We start from the raw sequence: 20,793 nt of genomic DNA on the forward strand, positions 1-20,793 counted from the left end.
TAGCCACTACATGAATTTGATAACAAGTAGGATTAAGGATAGATCAGGACAGATTTATTACTGTAACTAAAAAGAAATTACTAAGAGGCAAATGTTCTGCTGACTATTGCATTTCAAGTGTTATCTTTGTACGCAAGATTACGACATTTTACATTTTATTTAATTGTGTGTATGTGTATGTGTACACATTGTGTTCATTTCAGCTCTTTGTGATGGACAGCTTGTTCTCGGGTTGGTTATTAATATGCCTTGTTTTTTGTCAGTGATATCACTTGAAACCAATAATGAAGATGAAACTTAGGAAAAATCCAAATTTTCTCATAGTACCCTAAATTCATCTTTTTAACTCTTTTCTTTATAATGAGACTAGAAAATGTCACTTAGCAAAAAGATGCAAAATATAGGTTAGAGTTATTCTTTTTATTAAAATATATTTTATTGATTTTAGAGAGGAAGGGGGAGAGAGAGAGATAGAAACATCAATGATGAGCGAGAATCATTGATTGGCTGCCTCCTGCACACCCACTACTGGGGATCGAGTCCGCAACCCAGGCATGTGCCCTTGGCCGGAATCGAACCTGGGACCCTTCAGGCCGCAGGCTAACGCTCTATCCATTGAGCCAAACCACCTAGGACTAGAGTTATTCTTTACTTTGTCACCTTTTTGTCACGTACAGTCAGACTTTTACATTTGCATGTCCATCAGTCTGTCTAAGCTTATTTTTATCAAGATTTTAAAAATATATTTTTTATTTCAGAGAGGAAGGGAGAGGGAGAGAGAGATAGAAACACTAATGATGAGAGAGAATCATTGATCACCTGCCTCCTGCATTCCCCACTGGGGATGGAGCCTGCAACCTGTGCATACTAGGTGTACTGTTAATAATGCGGATTTTTTTCAATAGATGGAGTTACACATATGTTGATATATATGCGGTTTGATATGTATGCTATTTTGTTGTATTGACAGCAAGCTTCAAAACTGCATATGTCATATTTGCTGAAGGTGTTAACATCATAGATATTTTTACGCTTAAAAATGTCAAATTTCATGCCAAAAAAAAGAGCACTTGCGGGAAGTTTTAATTCATTACTTTATTTTGAAGAAGAGTGCTGCTGAATACTTCGGGAAGCTTATGGTGAACATGCTCAATCTTGAGATACTTGTGAACGCTGGTTTAAATGCTTTAAAAGTGATGATTTCGACGTCCAGGTCAACCGGAAAAGTTTGAAGACCAACAATTACAAGCATTATTGGATGAAGATGCGTGTCAAACTCAAAAACAACTTGCAGAATGATTAAATGTTGCTCAGCAAACAATTTCCAATCGTTTACAAGCAATGGGAAAGATTTTAAAGGAAGGAAAATGGGTGCCACATCAACTGAAAGAAAGACAAATGGAAAACTGAAAAGTCATCAGTAAAATGTTGCTTCAACGGCACGAAAGGAAGTCTTTTTTGCATGGAATTGTGACTGGCGATGAAAAGTGGATTTATTTTGAGAATCCCAAATGCACAAAATCATGGGTTGATCCAGGTCAACCATCAACATCGACTGCAAGGCCAAATCGCTTTGGAAAGAAGACAATGCTCTGCGTTTGGTGGGATCAGGAAGGTGTGTATTATGAGCTTCTAAAACCAGGTGAAACCATTAATACTGATCAGTTTGAACCATGCTTTGATCGTGAAATGACCAGAATGTTTCAGAAGACAGGGCAAAGTAATTTTGCTTCATGATGATGCACCATTACACACTTCAAAACCAGCTAAAGACATGTTAAAAGATCTTGCCTGGGAAGTATTAACCCACCCACCCACCCACCCACCAGACCTTGCTCCTTCATATTACCTCTTGTTCCAATAGATGGCACACGCACTTTGTGAGCAGCACTTGAAAACATACGAAGAAGTGGAAAATTGGGTCTCTGAATGGTTTGCCTCAAAACAAAGTTCTATTTGGACAGTATCCACAAATTACCTGAAAGATGGGGAAATGTGTAGCTAGCAATGGACATTACTTTGAATAAAGCACTTTTGATGTTTCTCTTGAAATTATCGTGTTTTCTTTGATTACAAAATCTGCTATTATTAACTGGTATATGTAGTATGCCCTGACCAGGAATTGAACCACGACCTCCTGGTTCACAGGTCAGTGCTCAGCCACTGAGCCACACTGGCCAGGCTAAGCTTATTTTTTAATCACCTCCTGGTAGTAAGAAAGTGGAATTTTCCTCAAAAAAGACAAGCATACTATTAAGGAGGAGCTAGAAGTAAAGATAAATCTTTGGTATTTGCCGCATATGGGATAAGTTTGTTGTAAATAAACAAAATTGAAATCATATATAGACTGAAATTTTTTTTAATCTTTGCATTTTTCAGATAATGCCCAAGCTAGGGACTCAGTCGTCTTTCTAACCCATTTTATATTTTTTCTAGTTCTGTTTATCCTCTTTCTAAAATCCAGCTTATTCTGTAAGGCTCTATGTTAATTTTTTTGTCACTCTTGCAATTACCTCATATTGCTCTAGATTTGAACCTGTGGATAGTTTTTAGAGGCAAGCACTTGTTTTCATATGCTTCAAATACTTTTTGTGTTAATTTCTTTATAATTATTGTCACTAATTCACCTCATACAAGCCATGGATACAAATTTTTGTTTTTTCCAGTTGGTGTGTTTGAAAATCAGATGTTTAAAAATATAATTAGTAAAACAAATAAAAATATAGCTAGTAGTTGGCCATGAATTGCTTTAACAAACGTATGTAAAGAAATTGCACTGTTAGCTTGAAAACAAAAGAAATTTCCAAATTAAAGTTCTAATGTTTAAAGGGAAAACTGGAAACTAGAGACTTTTTCCCTTCCTATTTTCCTGCTGCCATTCTTGCTGTTCTCAAATCTGTTACTTCTTCAGCGTGAAAGTAAGAGAGGTAACTTCTTATAGTCAAGGTCAAGGTTACAGATAATAAAAAGCAACTGCTCTTCTCATTTTCAAACTCTAAAGCCTCAATCTATATAAGATGCTTTATCCTCTAAAATAGTCTAATGTTTCAACATACACTATTCTTGAATCAGAATATTGTCAATATTGCATTACAAGTTTAATTGGTATTATTTTAAATTAAATGGCTGAACCTGATGGAAAAAAATAAGACCTTTCGTAAAACCAGGATGTGTTTTGGTAAACAGTTGATAAATGATACAATTTGCGATATTTAAATAGACAAGGTTGCCATGATTAAAATATCACATAGACCTACTTTTGTGTTCTTATTTTCTATTGTAGGTCACAGTGTGAGAAATGTCCAAGCCTTTGCAGTTCTTCAGAATGCATTTTTAAAAGCAAAAACCAACTTCCTTGCCCAGATCATCCTTGATGCCATCACAAATATTTACATGGCTGACAATGCCAATTATTTCATCCTCGAGTCACAGCACACATTGTCACAGTTTGCAGAGAAGATTTCTAAACTCCCAGAAGTGCAAAGCAAATACTTTGAGATGTTGGAGTTTGTTGTTTTTAGCTTAAATTATATCCCTTGTAAAGAACTTATTAGTGTTAGCATTCTCTTAAAATCTAGCTCTTCTTACCACTGTAGCATTATTGCAATGAAAACACTCCTGAAGTTTACACGACACGACTACATTTTTAAAGATGTGTTCAGGGAGGTGGGCCTTCTGGAGGTCATGGTAACCCTTTTGCACAAGTATGCTGCCCTCTTGAAGGATCCAACTCAGGCACTAAATGAACAAGGTAAAGCATTTTCCATAATTTTATTTAATTTAACAGAGGTCTTGGGACAAGGTGTTCTGTTCATGGTTTGCCTTTCATTTGGTTATTGACTTGAATGACTTACTGATGTACATTATTGTGACATCTTGGTGAGTATTTCCCAGAGTTAACTTGTTCATTCTGCCTCTGCTCGGGAGTTGGGGAAGGATTGGGTGGGACCCAGAAATATGTCATTGTGGTGGAAGAAAATTTAAGGTAAAAACTGAGGAAAATATTTATGGTTCACATGACTTGTGTCTACTACTATCTTTCTAGAGGGATTTTAAAAAGCTTCTAGAAGCAATTGGGATGTTTAGGTGCCTTCAAATGTCTTTGTTAACTATAGAGAACAAATAGTTATATCTCTTCAGTAATGTTATGTATACATACATCTAGAATCATTTTGTATCTTAAATGTTATGTTTTTCACCCTTTCTAATCAATCTGATGAAAGTGTGGTAGTATATGGCACTTAAAAGTTAAGTATTAAGTGTGTTGAATTAAATAATACAAGTTAAATAGATAGCATGGTTCATAAATGTTTCTCTTTGGTGCATTATAATCTAGCATTCTCCTACAACCTCCTTCAGAAGGAAAACACCTGTGGGAAGAATATATTTAACTTTGATTGGCATTTTTCCTTTTCAATATTTGTGAGATAACTAACTTTGTAGCCTCACCAAAAGAAAATCTGTAAACATGGATTTTGACCTTACTTTTGGCAGCTGGTAGACATGTGTATCTTTTTAAAGGTTGTATTATATCAGTTGTATTAGTAGTAAGTGTGAATATTAAAGAAATACTTTTTAAATTATTAAAAGAAAATTGAATAAAAAATAAGCTTATTACTTTTGTGATTTGGACTTCTGATCCTTTTTCCTAGGGGACTCAAGAAATAATAGTTCAATTGAAGACCAAAAACACCTAGCTTTGTTGGTTATGGAGACCTTGACATTGCTTCTTCAAGGATCAAACACAAATGCAGGTAATTAGAAAAGCTTCTAGCAAATGCTTTGGGAGAATATTACCTCTGGTTATGGCTTCTCTAATGATTCTTGCTTCTGAAATATTCTTATCACTTAAGAGAAAAAACTATTGATTCATTGATGGTACTATCATATCTCTAGAAATGTAATACTTTCAATCTTTACCAATATATTAATGACAAAATATTTAACAGTGTTATTTCAAAATATGTTCTTATATTTCATTGTGTGCCTTATGTTTGAAGTATTCTTTTTCCTATTTTTTTACTTATATAATAATACAGGTCTGAGTCTAATAAATTTATTTATTTAAATATTTTCCAAAATATCTGCTTCATACGATAGTTTTCTTAATTGTTTAGCAATTCAGGTTTGAGTATTATAATGTTACAATCTTAGGGAAATATTGAAAAATGATTCTCTAATAAAGCTTGCCTCTCCCAGGTAAATTGGATTCATTAAATCTTACGTAAATTGGATTCATTAAATCTCAACTTCAGTCCTTTTCTACCTGTCATTAACACAGTCCAACTGTATTTATAAAATATCACTCTTGCTTTTAAAAAAGATACTTGAAATTTTAGCCAACATCAGAAACCTCTCAGGAACAATGTAAATACAACTTGAGAGAGAAGTAAGTAATAGGGAGGTGAGTTCAGATGAGTGGATTGTGCTCCGGAGTTTTTTAGGTCATGCTGAGGAATTTGAATTGCATTTTCAGTGTTACGGTTGTCAAATCTTAGAGAGAATGCTGGGTGGGTGGGGAGAGATCAACCAAAGAACTTTTATGCATATATGCATAACCCATGGACACAGACAATAGTGTGGTGAAGGCCTGGGGCAGGGGAGGCTAGAAGGGGTGAATGGGGAACATATGTAATACTTTAAACAATAAAGACTTAAAAAATAAAATAAACATTTTGTTACGGGATGCCATGAACAAACAAACGACTGAATGAATGAACTAGCAAAGGCACAAATGCATGTCTATTTGTCTGAATGCAGAAGAACTCAAAATTCAACATAGAGGGTTGGGGGTGGGGTGAATAAGAGCTCAACCAAAGGACTTATATGCATGCATATAAGCAAAACCAATGGACACAAGACACTGGGAGGCGGGTGGTGAGGGTATGTGTCGGGGTAGGTGAGGCCAGGGGAGATTAATGGGGAAAAAAGGAGACATATGTACTACTATTTGTAATAGTTTTAACAATAAAATTTTAAAAAAAATGAAACAAAAAATCTGTATTTAAAAAAATAAAATATATTGTGTGTCTCGTGCACAATGCCAAGTGTTAGAGATGCAAAGATAAGATCATTCTTTTCCCAAAGGAATTACAACCTAATGGAAAATATAACTGTATAAGTAATTATTTAAATGCATTTTTGGGCAAATGCCAAGACAGAATTGAATGAATTTAGTAGGTAATTCAAACAATTAATATGATGAGGTTTAATGGGTATGATATTAACAGGTTGTCCATGATATAATGCATAATCTCCTTATTTCTACAAGCTAGGTTTAGTTGACTGAGATAGTCAGAAACGTTATAGGGGTATACTAACAAGAATTCTTTGACAAATTTTTTAGTGGCATGATCCACAGGGAGGAAAGGAACAGTTCTAATCTATGAGAGTGGAGAGCTTACTCTATATTACTGAAAATCACTTTCAGACTGCCACACATTTTTACAAAATTCTTTTCTCATCAACTGTCTTCTCTTTGTTAAGAAAGATATTACTAACCCTGTGATCTCAGGCACTTAAAATAGTGCTTTGCTCATAAAACTATTCAAGAAATATTAGTAATAATGATTACTTCATGGGCACTAATGCAGCCAGGAAGTAAACATGGTCTTCCATGTGCTAAATCGCAAGCACATGACTTACACTCATCTCAAGGTCATATAATTCTTAAAAAGTTAGTAATTAGAAAATCACTAAATAGAGAGGGCAGTAGCTTTTACAGCAAAATACACTAACACTTATTCTCTCAGGAAATACTTATTGAAACACACACCAGAAGGAAACTAAAGTTTAATGGGGGACCAAACATATAAACAATACTAAGAATTTTATATAAAGTACTATAATAGTGGCATTACAAGGTATTATAAAAGTGCAAAGAGAGAATGTTTAGTTTGGAGGAAATACTAATTCGTGATTTAGGTCACTTGGTCCATTTTTTAATATTGAATATGGTATTTGATGTGAGAACAGTATCAATTGTGGGCTGGAGCACAATCTATAGAGCTGGGTTATCTAGGCATAAATCCTACTCTACCCTTTGTCAGCTGTGTGGCCTTGGCCACATCACTCAACTCTTTATGCCTCATCTCCTGATCTGTACAATAGGGGATAAGGATTAAATAAATCAACTAAATAAATGTATTTGGAACAGTTCTTTTTGTTTGGGTCCTTATAATTTTTTTCATTGGAGAATAATTTTATTTTATCCTTTTCTTATTATTTTGAAGCCTTGTTTAGTTTAAATCTCATTTAGGGTATTGTTTGTCTAAAAGCTTTTTACATACATTGATTTTTTTTTAAATCTTTTATTGATTTTTATAGAGAGAGAAAAGGAAGGGGCGGGGAGAGAGAATGGAGCATTGATTAGATGTTCCACTTATTTATGCATTCATTGGTTGATTCTCATATGTGCCCTGACCAGGGATCAAACCTGTATGTAACCTTGGCGTATTGGAACCATGATCTAACCAACTGAGACACCTGGACAGGGTTACATAAATTGATTTCAAGTATTATTCAGCTTAAAGACTTGACATAAAAATATTGGGTCTCTTTGGTTTCTACCTATGAAATTTTTGAATGTTTAGATTTGGATGATTTAGATGTGGTGAACATATCTGGACATTAATCTTACATTTAAGGAAATCTAGAAAAAATTTGCATATCTTTGCTGGCACCCTACGGTGCAATTTTGTATTGTAACTTAAAAGGTGAAATAGGTGTGTAGGTCTTATTTGCATTCTATTGAGCTACTCTTCATACAAAAAGATCAAATTTTTCTCCCTTCAAGGACTTTTCCGAGAATTTGGAGGTGCAAGATGTGCACATAATATAGTGAGGTACCCCCAATGCCGGCAGCATGCCCTGATGATTATCCAGCAGCTGGTGCTCTCTCCAAATGGGGATGATGACATGGGCACGCTTCTGGGGTTAATGCATTCAGCCCCACCCACAGAACTGCAGTTGAAGACTGACATTTTAAGGGTAAGAGCCGGCGTTACTACTCTTTTACGACTAAAATCTGTGGTTATTTTTAACTGACTTACAACTATTATGAACTATTCTTGCCATTTTCTAAAATTACATTAAAATAGTAATGGCAGAAGAAAAGGCGGTGTCTTAAACCTGGCCTCCAAGGCCCTAGGGATATGTCTTCTTCCCCCCTGACTTCCTCTCCTAGTATCTTTGCCCCATTCTTGCCACAGACATCACAGAAATAATAGCTACTTTCTAGAATCATATTTCTTTTAACATTTGCTTTATTCAGTTACTTTCTTATCAATATTGAGATGTTTGCATTTTTTATACTATGGTATATTTCATCCTATTTTGATTGAGTATAATGACACTTGAGTATGCATTTTGTTTTAAAAACAGTATTGACTTGACCATAATTTATCTCTTAGACAAAAGAAGTCTACATGCCTGTCAACATTGGGGAACATTTGTGTATTTGAAGGGATCATTGGAAAAAAACAAGTACCTTCAAAAGGTGTTTTGGTTGCCAACATTTTTAACATACATTTTCCTCTCTTCTTGGTTCCTTTTTAATTGGATTTGTAACATATGTGTAGGTAAAGCCTCTTCCCAAAGCATCTGTATATGGTTACTTTATAGCAATTGAAATAGTTCATGTCTTGGCTGTCCTGACTATCTGTCTCATCCTTTCTAACTAAACCAATTTATATACAGGGTGTCCCCAAAAAATGTATATATCCTTTTTTCTGATAGCTCAATTGATGTTTCTTTCTTTTCAGATTTAAACCATTGAAATTAGTAATTATTCAAAGTATGTATACATTTTTTGAGGATACCCTATATACATACAGTCATAAGTTCTTGTGATTGTGTAAAATTATACTAGATTACGTGTTTTACTTATTTAATAAAAACATTACTTTGTAAAAATTACTGAATTCATTGATAGCATTATTTATCAAAGACATAGGAAAATCTTTTCAGCCAGGATTTGGATATAGCCTTATTCTATCAAAGGGAATATGTGATAGCATTTCCTAAAATTATCTTCTGCCTCTATGGCATTTTTTAATTAGCAAAATATTTGATATGCCTCACAGGACTGTTTTTTTGGGTAAATGACAAAAACATTTATTTCAGATGTTCACAGAATGGTGGTATAGACTGGACATTTCCTGTATGTTTTTGTTTTATTTTACTTGAATTACAAGTTTATTTTCTTGTCCCCCATAGGCCCTCCTGTCAGTTCTCCGAGAAAGCCATCGGTCAAGAACAGTTTTTAGGAAAGTTGGAGGGTTTGTGTACATAACATCCTTGCTTGTTGCTATGGAAAGATCTTTGAGCTCGCCACCGAAGAATGGCTGGGAGAAAGTGAACCAGAACCAAGTATTTGAACTTCTCCACACTGTGTTCTGCACGTTGACTGCAGCAATGCGCTATGAGCCAGCCAACTCTCATTTCTTCAAAACAGAGATTCAGTATGAGAAATTGGCAGATGCCGTTCGATTTCTTGGCTGCTTCTCAGACCTAAGGAAAATAAGCCCCATGAATGTCTTCCCCTCAAATACACAGCCATTTCAGAGACTTTTAGAGGAAGACATAACTTCGATGGACTCTGTGTCACCCACTTTACGGCACTGCAGTAAACTCTTTATTTATCTCTACAAAGTAGCCACAGATTCTTTTGACAGGTATGGTTCTGCTCCGTCAAAAGCTCTGAATTAAAAGGGTATACTATGTATGACTTCAACATTAAGGCTTAAATTATAAGTTAACCTGAAGGAAAATGAAAACAAATGAATCTTCTCTCTCAATTACTTGTCTATCACTTTATCTGTGAATATTACTATTGCTTTGATGTTAACTTTTTCAACATAGACATCTGTGTATTATTTATAAATCCAGGGTTAGTTAACTCTTTTTTTATGTATTTTTATTGATTTCAGAGAGGAAGGGAGAGATAGAAACATCAGTGATGAGAGAGAATCATTGATTGGCTGCCTTCTGCTCGCCCCCTACTGGGGATCAAGCTTGCATTCTGGGCATGTGCCCTTGACCAGAATCGAACCCAGGATCCTTCAGTCCACAGGCCAACACTCTATTCACTGAGCCAAACTGGCTAGGGCTATTCTTGAAGCAATTTCTCAGAAGTTTATGTTAATGGAGTGATGTTTACTATTGTTCTCTTTTTTCTTTATTCTAGAGTAGACTCTCAATTCCAATAATTACAGGCTGTTGTTGTTCCTTGTGATTAAGCCCCTATCCCAGTGGTCGGCAAACTCATTAGTCAACAGAGCGGCAAACCGCGGCTCGTGAGCCACAGCCGCAGTTTGCCGATCACTGGTCTACAATGTTAGATACATCCGGACTTAATGATATTAGTTATCAAAGGAGAACATGGTTATGATCGTATTTATTTCCAGACACATGATATTTTCTCAACATAATCCTCAAAAAATGATAGAACTCCCTATCAAGAGATAATTCAGACTTGGTTACTCATTCTCCATTAAGTGAGTGCCAAGTCGCTGTGCTAGGCATTGCGGGTTCAGCTCAACACGTTCAGCTCAGCACCAGATGACCTGGGTCATGGCCATTCTTTAGCTCAGTGGTTCTCAACCTTTCTAATGCCGCGACCCTTTAATACAGTTCCTCATGTTGTGGTGACCCCCAGCCATAAAATTATTTTCGTTGCTACTTCATAACTGTAATTTTGCTACTGTTATGAATCGTAATGTAAATATCTGTGTTTTCCGATGGTCTTTAGCCTCTACAGCAGCGGTTCTCAACCTGTGGGTCGCGACCCACAGGTTGAGAACCGCTAGCAGGGTCGCCTGAGACCATCGGAAAACACAGATATTTACATTACGATTCATAACAGTAGCAAAATTACAGTTATGAAGTAGCAACGAAAATAATTTTATGGCTGGGGGTCACCACAACATGAGGAACTGTATTAAAGGGTCGCGGCATTAGAAAGGTTGAGAACCACTGTTTTAGCTTAAATACAGACATGTAAATAAACAGTTACACTATATCATGATAAAATCTCTGATGAGGGAAATTCAGAGAGCTAAGGGAGATCATAGGAGTGTCACTTACCTATGTCACTTTCAATTTTTAAACTGTGCTTTCAATTAAGTTGTAACTGAAAATAGTGTCAGAGTGATCATGCTGCAAGTTTGTCCCAATCATCATCACTTGACTGTTACCATTGTTTTATTTCATAAAATAAAAGAATTATTTTTATATTGTCCCCATAAATTACGCAAATAATTGTGTTGGGTAGAACTTCTATTAGATTTTATACCCTTCATTATTGAATATCTACTTTGAAATATCTATTGAAATGTTTCTTGCTTCTTAATATTTTTTTACCTTAGTATTTAGAAAAGAAAATACAAGTTACATCTCAAAAATAAAAATGCATATTATATTATTAGCTCATAGGAAACATGGGATAGTGTTGTATTCATCGAATAAGCAGTTTAAAATAGGAATTTTTAAATTTTGGATTCACCTTCTTTTTCCTTGGTTTCTACTTTTCCTAGTTAGTAGGCCTCATTTTTAGTTTGTCAAAAACAGGGCTTACAGCACTCTGTTTAACAAATGTGTTAAATGTTCACATTAATAGATAAGCATCAGCTGTAAGCATGCTTTCCTGTTTCCCTCAGTGCATGTCTTATAGTCTTGTTCCTTGTTCCTGCTGAATATGGAGGACGTTTCTTATTAAACTTTTACTGGTATTTCTTGTGAAACTAACCAACTCTCTGCTAACCTCTCAAAACCACCGTGTCTGTTTTGTTGTCTGTAGTCGTGCAGAACAGATCCCTCCTTGCCTGACAAGTGAGTCTTCTCTCCCCTCTCCCTGGGGCACACCAGCTCTGTCCAGGAAAAGGTACCGATTTTATAACAGTCGATCTTTGTTTGTGTGGGGGTTTTCTTTTGTGCTTAATTGTATGTTAATGTGGTGGTTGTGCTTTGTAACTTCAATTTTTTTTGGCTTTGTATATATATCTTTTATTTGTTTGTTTGTTTTAAAATAGTCAACTTCTGAGTATAAGAGTAAAATGTGTTGATGCTATGAAGATAGAAAGGACATGTGTCATCTAACTCTATTATTTAAACTAAAATACACATATTGCTTTAGAGCAGCATATGTTTTATTAAAATTAATGTAGAAATGAGGACTTAGTGCCTCTTTAAATGGAGTACTTAACTGATTTTTCTTTTTACTTTAAATGTGCCTGGGGATCAATTTTTTTGTTTCTCCTACTGCTTTCAAATGAGCATCACAGCACTGGCAAGGAAGTATGTGCTTTCTCAGTCAGGTTCAACCAGTTTAAATGTGATGCTGTGAGGTGTCCCAGCTAACCTTTGAAAAGGTGAATGAAAAACCTACCCCAGCTCTTGCTTTCATGCGTTCTGTGTAAATCTCTTCGTAAGACAAACGAGTCCACCTCATATAGAAAGCTTATCTATACTAATAAAAGGATAATATGCTAATTAGAGCAGATAGACCGGACATCTTTTGGACAAAGCCATGGTGGCAGGGGCTGAAGCAAAGGCAGTTAAGGGCGATCAGACCGGCAGGGGAGAGCAGTTAGGGGTGATCAGGCAGGCAGAGGTGGTTAGGGGCGATCAGGCTGGCAGGGAAGAACGGTTAGGGGCAATCAAGCTGGCAGGGGAGGGCAGTTAAGAGCATCAGGTAGGCAGAGGGCTTAGGGGCGATCAGGCAGGCAGGCAGAGGCGGTTAGGGGAAATCAGGCAGGCAGGCAGAAGCAGTTAGGGGCCATCAGGCAAGCAGGCAGAGGCGGTTAGGAGCCAGCGGTCCCAGATTGCGACAGGGATCCCGGATTGGAGAGGGTGCAGGCCAGGCTGAGGGGCCCCTTCTCCTCTTCTCCCCCTTCCCTCCCCCCCCCATACGAATTTCGTGCACCGGGCCTCTAGTGGACTATAAAAAACCAGCAGTTAGTTGGCAAGAGTACAGTTAAGATCCACTCATATTCCATAATTATGATCCATGACCATATTCTGTGCACTTGGAACCAAATACTCTTACTTCCCTGATTTTCCTTATGACCAAGTACAAGTCCTTAAGCCTGTGTTAATCTTCCACTGTGGCTTTTTAAAAATGAATCCTGATGTTCCTCTTTGTTTTTTAATTTTATTTCTATTCTGATTTTGAAACTTCAGTATAATTGGAGTTTCTATATCAAAAGTATTTGTCACAGACTGTATTTTAATGTATTTCAATAATAATATTCATTAGGTGTATGGACTTATGTTTTCCTTTTTTCTTAATTTACAATGGGGCTTATAGCTCATTTTCTTCCAGTAAATCATGGCATAGTTCAGAATATTTTTAAATGAATATAGCATTTTTAATATATTTGTATTTGAAAACCACTACTTTTTTAAAGAGCATTTTTTGTTGTTAATCCTCACCCGAGGATATTTTCCATTGATTTTTAGAGAGAGTGGAAGGGAGGGGGAGAGATAGAGAGAAAAAAATACCGATGTGAGAGAAACACGTAGATTGGTTACCTCCAGCACGGCCCCACGACCTTTCAGTTGTGGGTTGATGCTCTATCCACTGAGCCAAACCGGCTAGGCTTTAAAAGCACTTCTTAATTCAAGAGATTGTAACATTAATTTGAGGATCTAGTGCTTTTTTGTAAGTTGCTAAAATGAGTGAGACAAAAAGTATTCTTTGAGTTTGAATATTTATGTGTTCTCACTATTATGCAGAACTGCTACGGAATGTTAGAAAATTAGTTTCAATGACTAACTAGTTATAATTATTTTTTAAAATCACCTTTATAATTCTGTCATAAACGTAAAGGCTTAAAAAGTACTATATTTAAAAATATGTAACCCTTTCTAACTATTAACTAAAACTGCAAAATACTTTTACTAGAAATTTACAGATTAAAGGATCCCATTAAAAAGAGAAATCCATTAGAACTTACTCTTTACTTAAACAGCATTTTATTTCATATCATGAAGAGTTATTTAAAACCTTAGATCAGAAATAGTTTGTCTTCATTTGCAACATAGCTACCTGTAAGGATGCCATGTCTTTGATGTAAGGGGAAACTACCCCTGAATCTACATCCTAGTTGAGTGAATCTTATCCATTGGAATTCTAATCCAGTTTACAGGCTGATGTCACCTCAAGGAAGCTCATGATAATACTAAGACCAGTGCTGACATTTTAAGGTTGTCATTCTGACTAGGTTACATACATTTTACTCAGAGATAATAATCATAAGCTAATAAAAGAAATACAATGTTTTTATTTTACACATGCAATATAGTAACTTTCAAAATTAGAACAGCTTGAGAACATAAATTACATCAGCTCATGGGCATCTGTTCTTGCTGCAAAACATGTTTTTGTTGGCAAAAGGAGAAACCAACATTGTATTAGTTTTTATGGCTTGTATTCAGGTGTTAAGGAAATTTTGTACTTGTGATACTTCTCAGGTATATAAAATCTTAGAGATTCTTCTCTAGTTTAAGAATTGGGGGGAAAAAGAACTAAGAAACTTCATATTTTGAAAAATAAAACTCCTAACCTTTTTTATTATTATTAATTATCTAGAGGAATAATGGAATATGATTATAGCTGAGTGATGTTTAATCAGAGTTAGAGGAAGTGAAAACAAAATAATAACCAAGACACTCCAGAATATACCTGCAATGGAGAAAAGGGTGGCAATTACTAGTTATCATTCAAACATGGCATCCATTACTTAGTGCCTCTGCACACTTGATGATAATTAAGGCAGAGCAAATTTTGGATTTAAATATTTAAGCATATATATCTAAAGATGTAGATAAGTTTCATATATATATATATATATATATATATATTCTGACAGCTTAGATTGAAATATGAAAATAGCAATTTCTGTAAGTTTTAAAAGAAAGTACAACATAAAAATTAACTAAATTTTGAAATGTATTTTATCCTGTCTTTGCAAATGGTTAGGTTTTGCTCAGGAATTATGCATTGAATAAGTTTACTATAATCTCTACATTTAAAAAGTGGTAATGCCTGTGGTAATACCTAAGTGACTTAGTAAGAATTAGTATTGTATAATGCTTTTAAATTAGACCTAATTTTAATTAATAAATGCCATGGTTTAGTGTTCTACATTGTTTGAAATATATTCCTAGTTTGAGAAGAATGAATGTGATTCCTATATCAGAATATTGTTTTCTCATGTAAGGTGAAAAAAGTTTACTATTATAACAGTTATATACTTAGGTATATCCATAGTTCAAGTTCAAACCTACACGTAATCTGGAAATTCAGAAATAATTTTGGAAAACTTATAACTAAAATATACAATTAGAATCTATGTTTATCTTAAATTTTGGGTTATATTTGTGTGTGTAATGAAAAGAGTTTTTATGAAATTTCTTAATGGTTGGGAATTCATATTACACTATTGAGGAATTAGGAATCTTTTCTGAATGGGTCTAAATATTTTAAAGACTAAAGGGAACAGTTTAAGAGGAGGATAGCTATTGGTTACAGCATTTACAAATGTCTTAGGTTTAGAAATTAAATCTTTCTGAACAAAATCAGCAGAAAAACAGGGAGTTGAAAAAAATGAGTGGGTGTAGGATAAGCTGACTTTAAATAAACTAAGAGAGACCCTGTTCTTTTTTTATAAGTGAAGCTGAATATTTTCGTTGTCTGTTAAAAAGAGAATGGAGCTTAAAAAAACAAACCTGGCAGTGCCAATTCTTTGTTTCTAAATCACTGACTTTAAGCATCTGTTTACCAAGCTGCTCTTGTGCCAGAGAGCTGAAACTGTACTGCTCTCGGTGACAGAGCTCAGCATTAGACCAATTATGCTGAGCCACTGGAACAAAGAGCTCCCATAGGCTAAAGCCACAAGCATCTATTTTCTAGAGCCAAGATGCAAAATGTGCAAAACTCATGAATTATAAAAGAATAGTATGAAGTAGAAAGTGGAGATCATTGATGAGAAGATATGTATATTCAGGACATGACTAGACTTTCTAACTCATAGAAGCTTGTTATGTAAAATATGCCTTCTAACTTTGTAACAATTGTGTGGAATATTTTCAGTGGTGGGGAAAAATGTAAAAGAAAGTGAGTGTAGTTCCAAATAAGCTAAAAGAAAACTCCCTTGATGATTCTGAGCCAACCCTGAGTCCGTTGACCCAGTTATATAGAGTAAGCCACTTTGGTCTTGCTAGTTCTTGATTCTGTTATCTATGGCTTAAGGCAAAGTTAAAAACGCATATGTAATTTTAAAAGCAAAGTTTTATTGAGGGATTTAATTTAGCTTGCACTCTCATCACATATTATCAGAACTGTCACCTTTCCTAGTGCTATGATTTCACCTACTTATATCTTCTGGTACAGGTGTCATTCTTCCTCCTCCCCTTTCAGTTTTATCTATAATACTAAAAGCATAATATGCTAATTAGACTGGACGTCCTTCCGGACGACCTTCCAGATGAAGCGGCGGTGATAGAGCCGAAGCGAGGCAGAGGCGGCTGCCACGGTGGCAGGGGTCAAGACAGAGGCAGCCGCCATGGTGGCGGGGGCCAAGCCCCTTGCATGAATTTCATGTATCAGGCTTCTAGTCCTATCTAATAAAAGGGTAATATGCAAATTAACCATCACAAAGATGGTGGTGCCCAGTCCTCTCAGGCACACTGGAGTCCCCCAGTCCCGGGGGGCAGCCACTGAGAGTGGGCAGTGTGAGCAGCCTGGCGGGATGCTTGCTTCATCGCCATGGTGACAAGGCAAGCGTTCCATCCCAGCTGCGGAGGGACTCTGGGCAGCGGGCATGGAGTGGCCGGGGAGGGGGTGTCGTCGCTTGTGTCGTCGCCCCAGTGACAAGGCAAGCATTCTGCGCCCAGACGCAGATGGGCCTCTGGCCAGGCCGGGGCGCAGAACAATTGTGTCATCGCCCCGGCGACAAGACAAGTGTTCTGCACCCGGCCGCGGATGGGCCTCTTGCCAGGCCAGGGTGCGGAACACTTGCATCATCGCCCCAAGGCAAGCGTTCCACGCCCAGACACAGATGGGCCTCTGGGCCGCGGAGAGTGTCTGGACAGCGGGCGCGGAGCAGCCAGGCCCCGCAGAGAGCTACTGGCACACGGATTTGTGTGCAGGGCTCCTAGTTGAGATATAATTGACATAGAGCACAATATAATGATCTCACTTACATATAGTGAAATGATGATTGCAATAAGTTTAGTTACATCTATCTCATATTTATACAATAAAAAAAATTTGCTTTTTTCTTGTAATGAGAACTTTTAGGGTCTACACTCTTAGCAACTTTTAAATATTATCATTGAATAGTGTTAACTGTATTCATAGCGTGCCATTCTTTAATGAAACTATCCAAATTGTAAATAGTAAGGACACATAAGAGTCTACAGGAATTGATAGTTAAATTGTCTATATGTGACACATTAAGAATTGATAAGCACCTTTTTATATCCCAAAGTTAAGGTGTTTTGTAGCCTAACTTTGAATTACAAGGATTTTTGCTTATTAGTGGATAAAAGAAATGAAAAGAATCTGATTGGAATAAAATACCAAGTTACCCTTCTTTCTTTTTCATAGGCATGCATACCATTCTGTTTCAACTCCCCCTGTGTACCCTCCTAAAAATGACCTGAAACTACATGTGGCAACTTCCTCTCTCCAGAGTTCTGATGCTGTCATCATCCATCCAGGAGCCATGCTGGCGATGCTGGACCTCCTGGCATCTGTGGGGTCAGCGGCACAGCCAGAAGTAAGCTTGGTGCTGTCAGCTTTTTCTGTCTTTAATGAGTTTTCGAAAGGATGTGGGTGTGCCCACATGAGCAAGGGAGTGAGGTCAGAAAGGTGAGAAGGGATGTGAAACCATTCCATATCACATACCCAAGTAAGTGAAGGAAAAAATACAGGGTTTTCTATTAATTTTCAGTAATTTATAAGTTAACTTTTATTAGTTTTCTTCATGAATGATAACTATGAAATATGTTTTAGAATATAATTCATTTGACAAATGTAGCCAAGGTGGTTATTTCTGGTGTGAAAATTATTGTTTTTCCTTATAAATCCTGCTCAGCAACAGACATTGTTACTAAGTAGTACAGAAAGAAAAGTGACCAAAGATACCACTTTGAAACCATTTATCTGTTTTGACTTGTAGCAGTCAAGAGTTTGGGTGACCTGGAGTTTGGTTGACAAATCTTGTTAAAATGTATGGCCTCTTAGACCTAAAGTGTCACAAATGTAAATAATAGGACTTCCTTTAAGCTATTAACCCACCATGAAAAGACTTCACAGCCACTATTTCTATAAAAATAAAAATACTATTAGCTATACAGTCATCTATATATATAAAAGGCTAATATGCAAAGTGTCCCCATGGGAGTTCAACCAGGAGACCGGTTGTTCTATCGCTTGCTATGACATGCACTGACCACCAGGAGGCGGTGCAGAACAAAGGAAGGCCCCAGCGGGCAGCCGGCAGCCAGGAAAGGGAGTCACCAGTCGGCAGCCGAAAGGCCCCAATCGGCCCTGATCGCTGGCCAGGCCCAGGGACCCTACCCATGCATGAATTTTGTGCACCGGGCCTCTAGTGTAATATAAAAGACTTGGAAGAGAATGGAGTCCAGCTGGGAATGCCAACAAAATGAGAATGGCAAGCGTTTGCCCAGCCTCTGGAGCCGTTGTGTCACTAAGTCAGCCACTTAATGAACTGGAATGTAATTCGCAGCATGTTGAGACCTCGAATGAAAAGGTGTGCTTCATGTGGAGAGAACTATCACCTGTCTTACTAAGAATGCCCTGGTGGTGTGGATTTCTTTGTTAACTTTAGCATGCTTTGGACCTCCAACTTGCCGTGGCGAATATTTTACAATCCCTGGTGCACACAGAGAGAAACCAGCAGGTCATGTGTGAGGCTGGACTTCACGCACGACTGCTGCAGCGGTGCAGTGCCGCCCTGGCTGATGAGGACCACGCGCTGCATCCACCCCTCCAGCGGATGTTTGAACGATTGGCCTCCCAGGCTCTGGAGCCCATGGTGCTGAGGTCAGTAGTTCTCTTTTTCACATTTAATAATTCACAATTAGTAATGACAGTTCCTAGAGTCTATAAGCAAGAGCTCTTGCTTTAATTGACATATATTCAGGTATCTGTGGGAAGATCCAAAGCACAACAAAAATGGGCAAAATGCTCAAAGTGTAGCGCATACACACAGATAAATCTAGCTTTTAATAAAGATGAGGATGTTTCTGTTTGTTGGTTATTTCTTCCACTTGAATTCAGCAAACATTCACTTTCCTTTAATGTCATACTATATTTATGACTTGCACATCCTTTAAGAACTTTTTATATGTAACGACTCTTTTAAGAAATACTTGTTTAACTTTTTTATTTTCAAATAATTACCAATTCAAAGGAAGTTGTAAAGTTAGATCAAAGAGGTTCTGTGTCCCCTTTAAACAGTTTCCCCCAGTGGTAATATATTATATAACTATAGCACAATATCAAAAGCAAGAAATTGACCATGTGCGAGGCCTTGTTGATACCAAAATGAACAAGACAGTCCCACTCTCTTCTTCCATCATGTTACGGATATGTTCAGAACCCTAAAATACTGAAAATAGCATGGGGATTTTCCCCTGACCCTTCTTGGTAATCTGCTGCTTTAAAAGGAGAGGAAGGTAGAATGTGAGAGACTATCTCCTTATCTCATACCCAATACTATTATTTCACTAAATAACTTCTATTGCCTCGTTGGATAAACAGATAAGCAATGGAGATCAACCATTTGGACATGGTCAGTTTTCAGGTGATGAATTCTCAGAGGAGAAGGTCACATAATGGTACAGGCACCCAGGTGCTGATAAGCTACACGTTATAATTGTATGTCCTCTCACTCTACTGAAAAACTGACAGAGGGTACATCCCATTCCAGGAAAACATGCTCCTCAGATGTCATTTCCTAACCCTTCACAGTTTTCTCTGCACTTTAAAGTGCTTGGTATTTAAATGTAAAATTAACATTGCTTTTGTATTTTTTTCAAATGTATTCTTCATTGATTTCAGAGAGGAAGGGAGAGGAAGAGAGAGATAGAAACATCAATGATGAGAGACAATCATTGATCAGCTGCCTCCTGCATACCCCCTACTTTGGATCGAGCCATCACCCAGCCATGTACCCTTGACCAGAATCGAACCTGGGACCCTTCAGTCTGCAGGCAATGCTCTTATCCACTGAGCCAAACCGGCTAGGGCTGCTTTTGTATTTTAACTGATGTGTTATAATTCAGTAACTCCTATTTTGTGTGTGTTTGGTTTATGATTTATGTAATATTCTCAGTCAAGGAATAACTTTGTGTTGTTTTTTCTTTAGGGAGTTTTTGCGTTTGGCAAGTCCATTAAATTGTGGTGCCTGGGACAAAAAACTGCTAAAACAATATAGAGTCCACAAACCAAGTTCACTGAGTTATGAGCCAGAGATGAGAAGTAAGTTGACTTTGAAGTTTCTTTTTTTTGGTTGATTTTATAAATGAAAACTGTGTGGGGGATGAATATTATTTCAATAAGTTTGACTATGATAGGAAGGAAAGAGAAGAGTTCGTTGTTGTTTTGTTTGTTGTTATTTAAATGTAGAAACAAGATCTGGTTGAGTGACTAAAGGGGGTCGGGGAGGAATCATTGATGTAATAAGTGAGATCCAGAGGATATTTTGAATTACTTGCAGAATAATCCTTGGCTTGGCAGAGGTAATACTTCTTTTCCAAAGG

General features: G+C 36.8%; 1 protein-coding gene across 9 annotated transcripts in view; it reads left to right on the top strand.

Annotated features, from left to right (window-relative positions):
• The window catches only part of WDFY3 (WD repeat and FYVE domain containing 3), a 284,218-nt gene that overhangs the window by 143,511 nt on the left and 119,914 nt on the right, over positions 1-20,793 (top strand). For 8 of the 9 annotated variants that reach the window (XM_080682022.1, XM_080682020.1, XM_080682021.1 and 5 more), the window contains 8 exons: positions 3,284-3,751; positions 4,653-4,754; positions 7,796-7,989; positions 9,217-9,674; positions 11,798-11,881; positions 17,612-17,783; positions 18,858-19,072; positions 20,400-20,512. In XM_080682022.1, coding sequence (XP_080538148.1) covers positions 3,284-3,751; positions 4,653-4,754; positions 7,796-7,989; positions 9,217-9,674; positions 11,798-11,881; positions 17,612-17,783; positions 18,858-19,072; positions 20,400-20,512 — 1,806 coding nt within the window. The remainder of the gene's footprint in view (positions 1-3,283; positions 3,752-4,652; positions 4,755-7,795; positions 7,990-9,216; positions 9,675-11,797; positions 11,882-17,611; positions 17,784-18,857; positions 19,073-20,399; positions 20,513-20,793) is intronic. The other variant, XM_080682019.1, reaches the window with a different exon arrangement.

This window comes from Plecotus auritus (genome assembly GCF_963455305.1).
Source record: "Plecotus auritus genome assembly, chromosome: 1".
Taxonomy (NCBI): Eukaryota; Metazoa; Chordata; class Mammalia; order Chiroptera; family Vespertilionidae; genus Plecotus; species Plecotus auritus.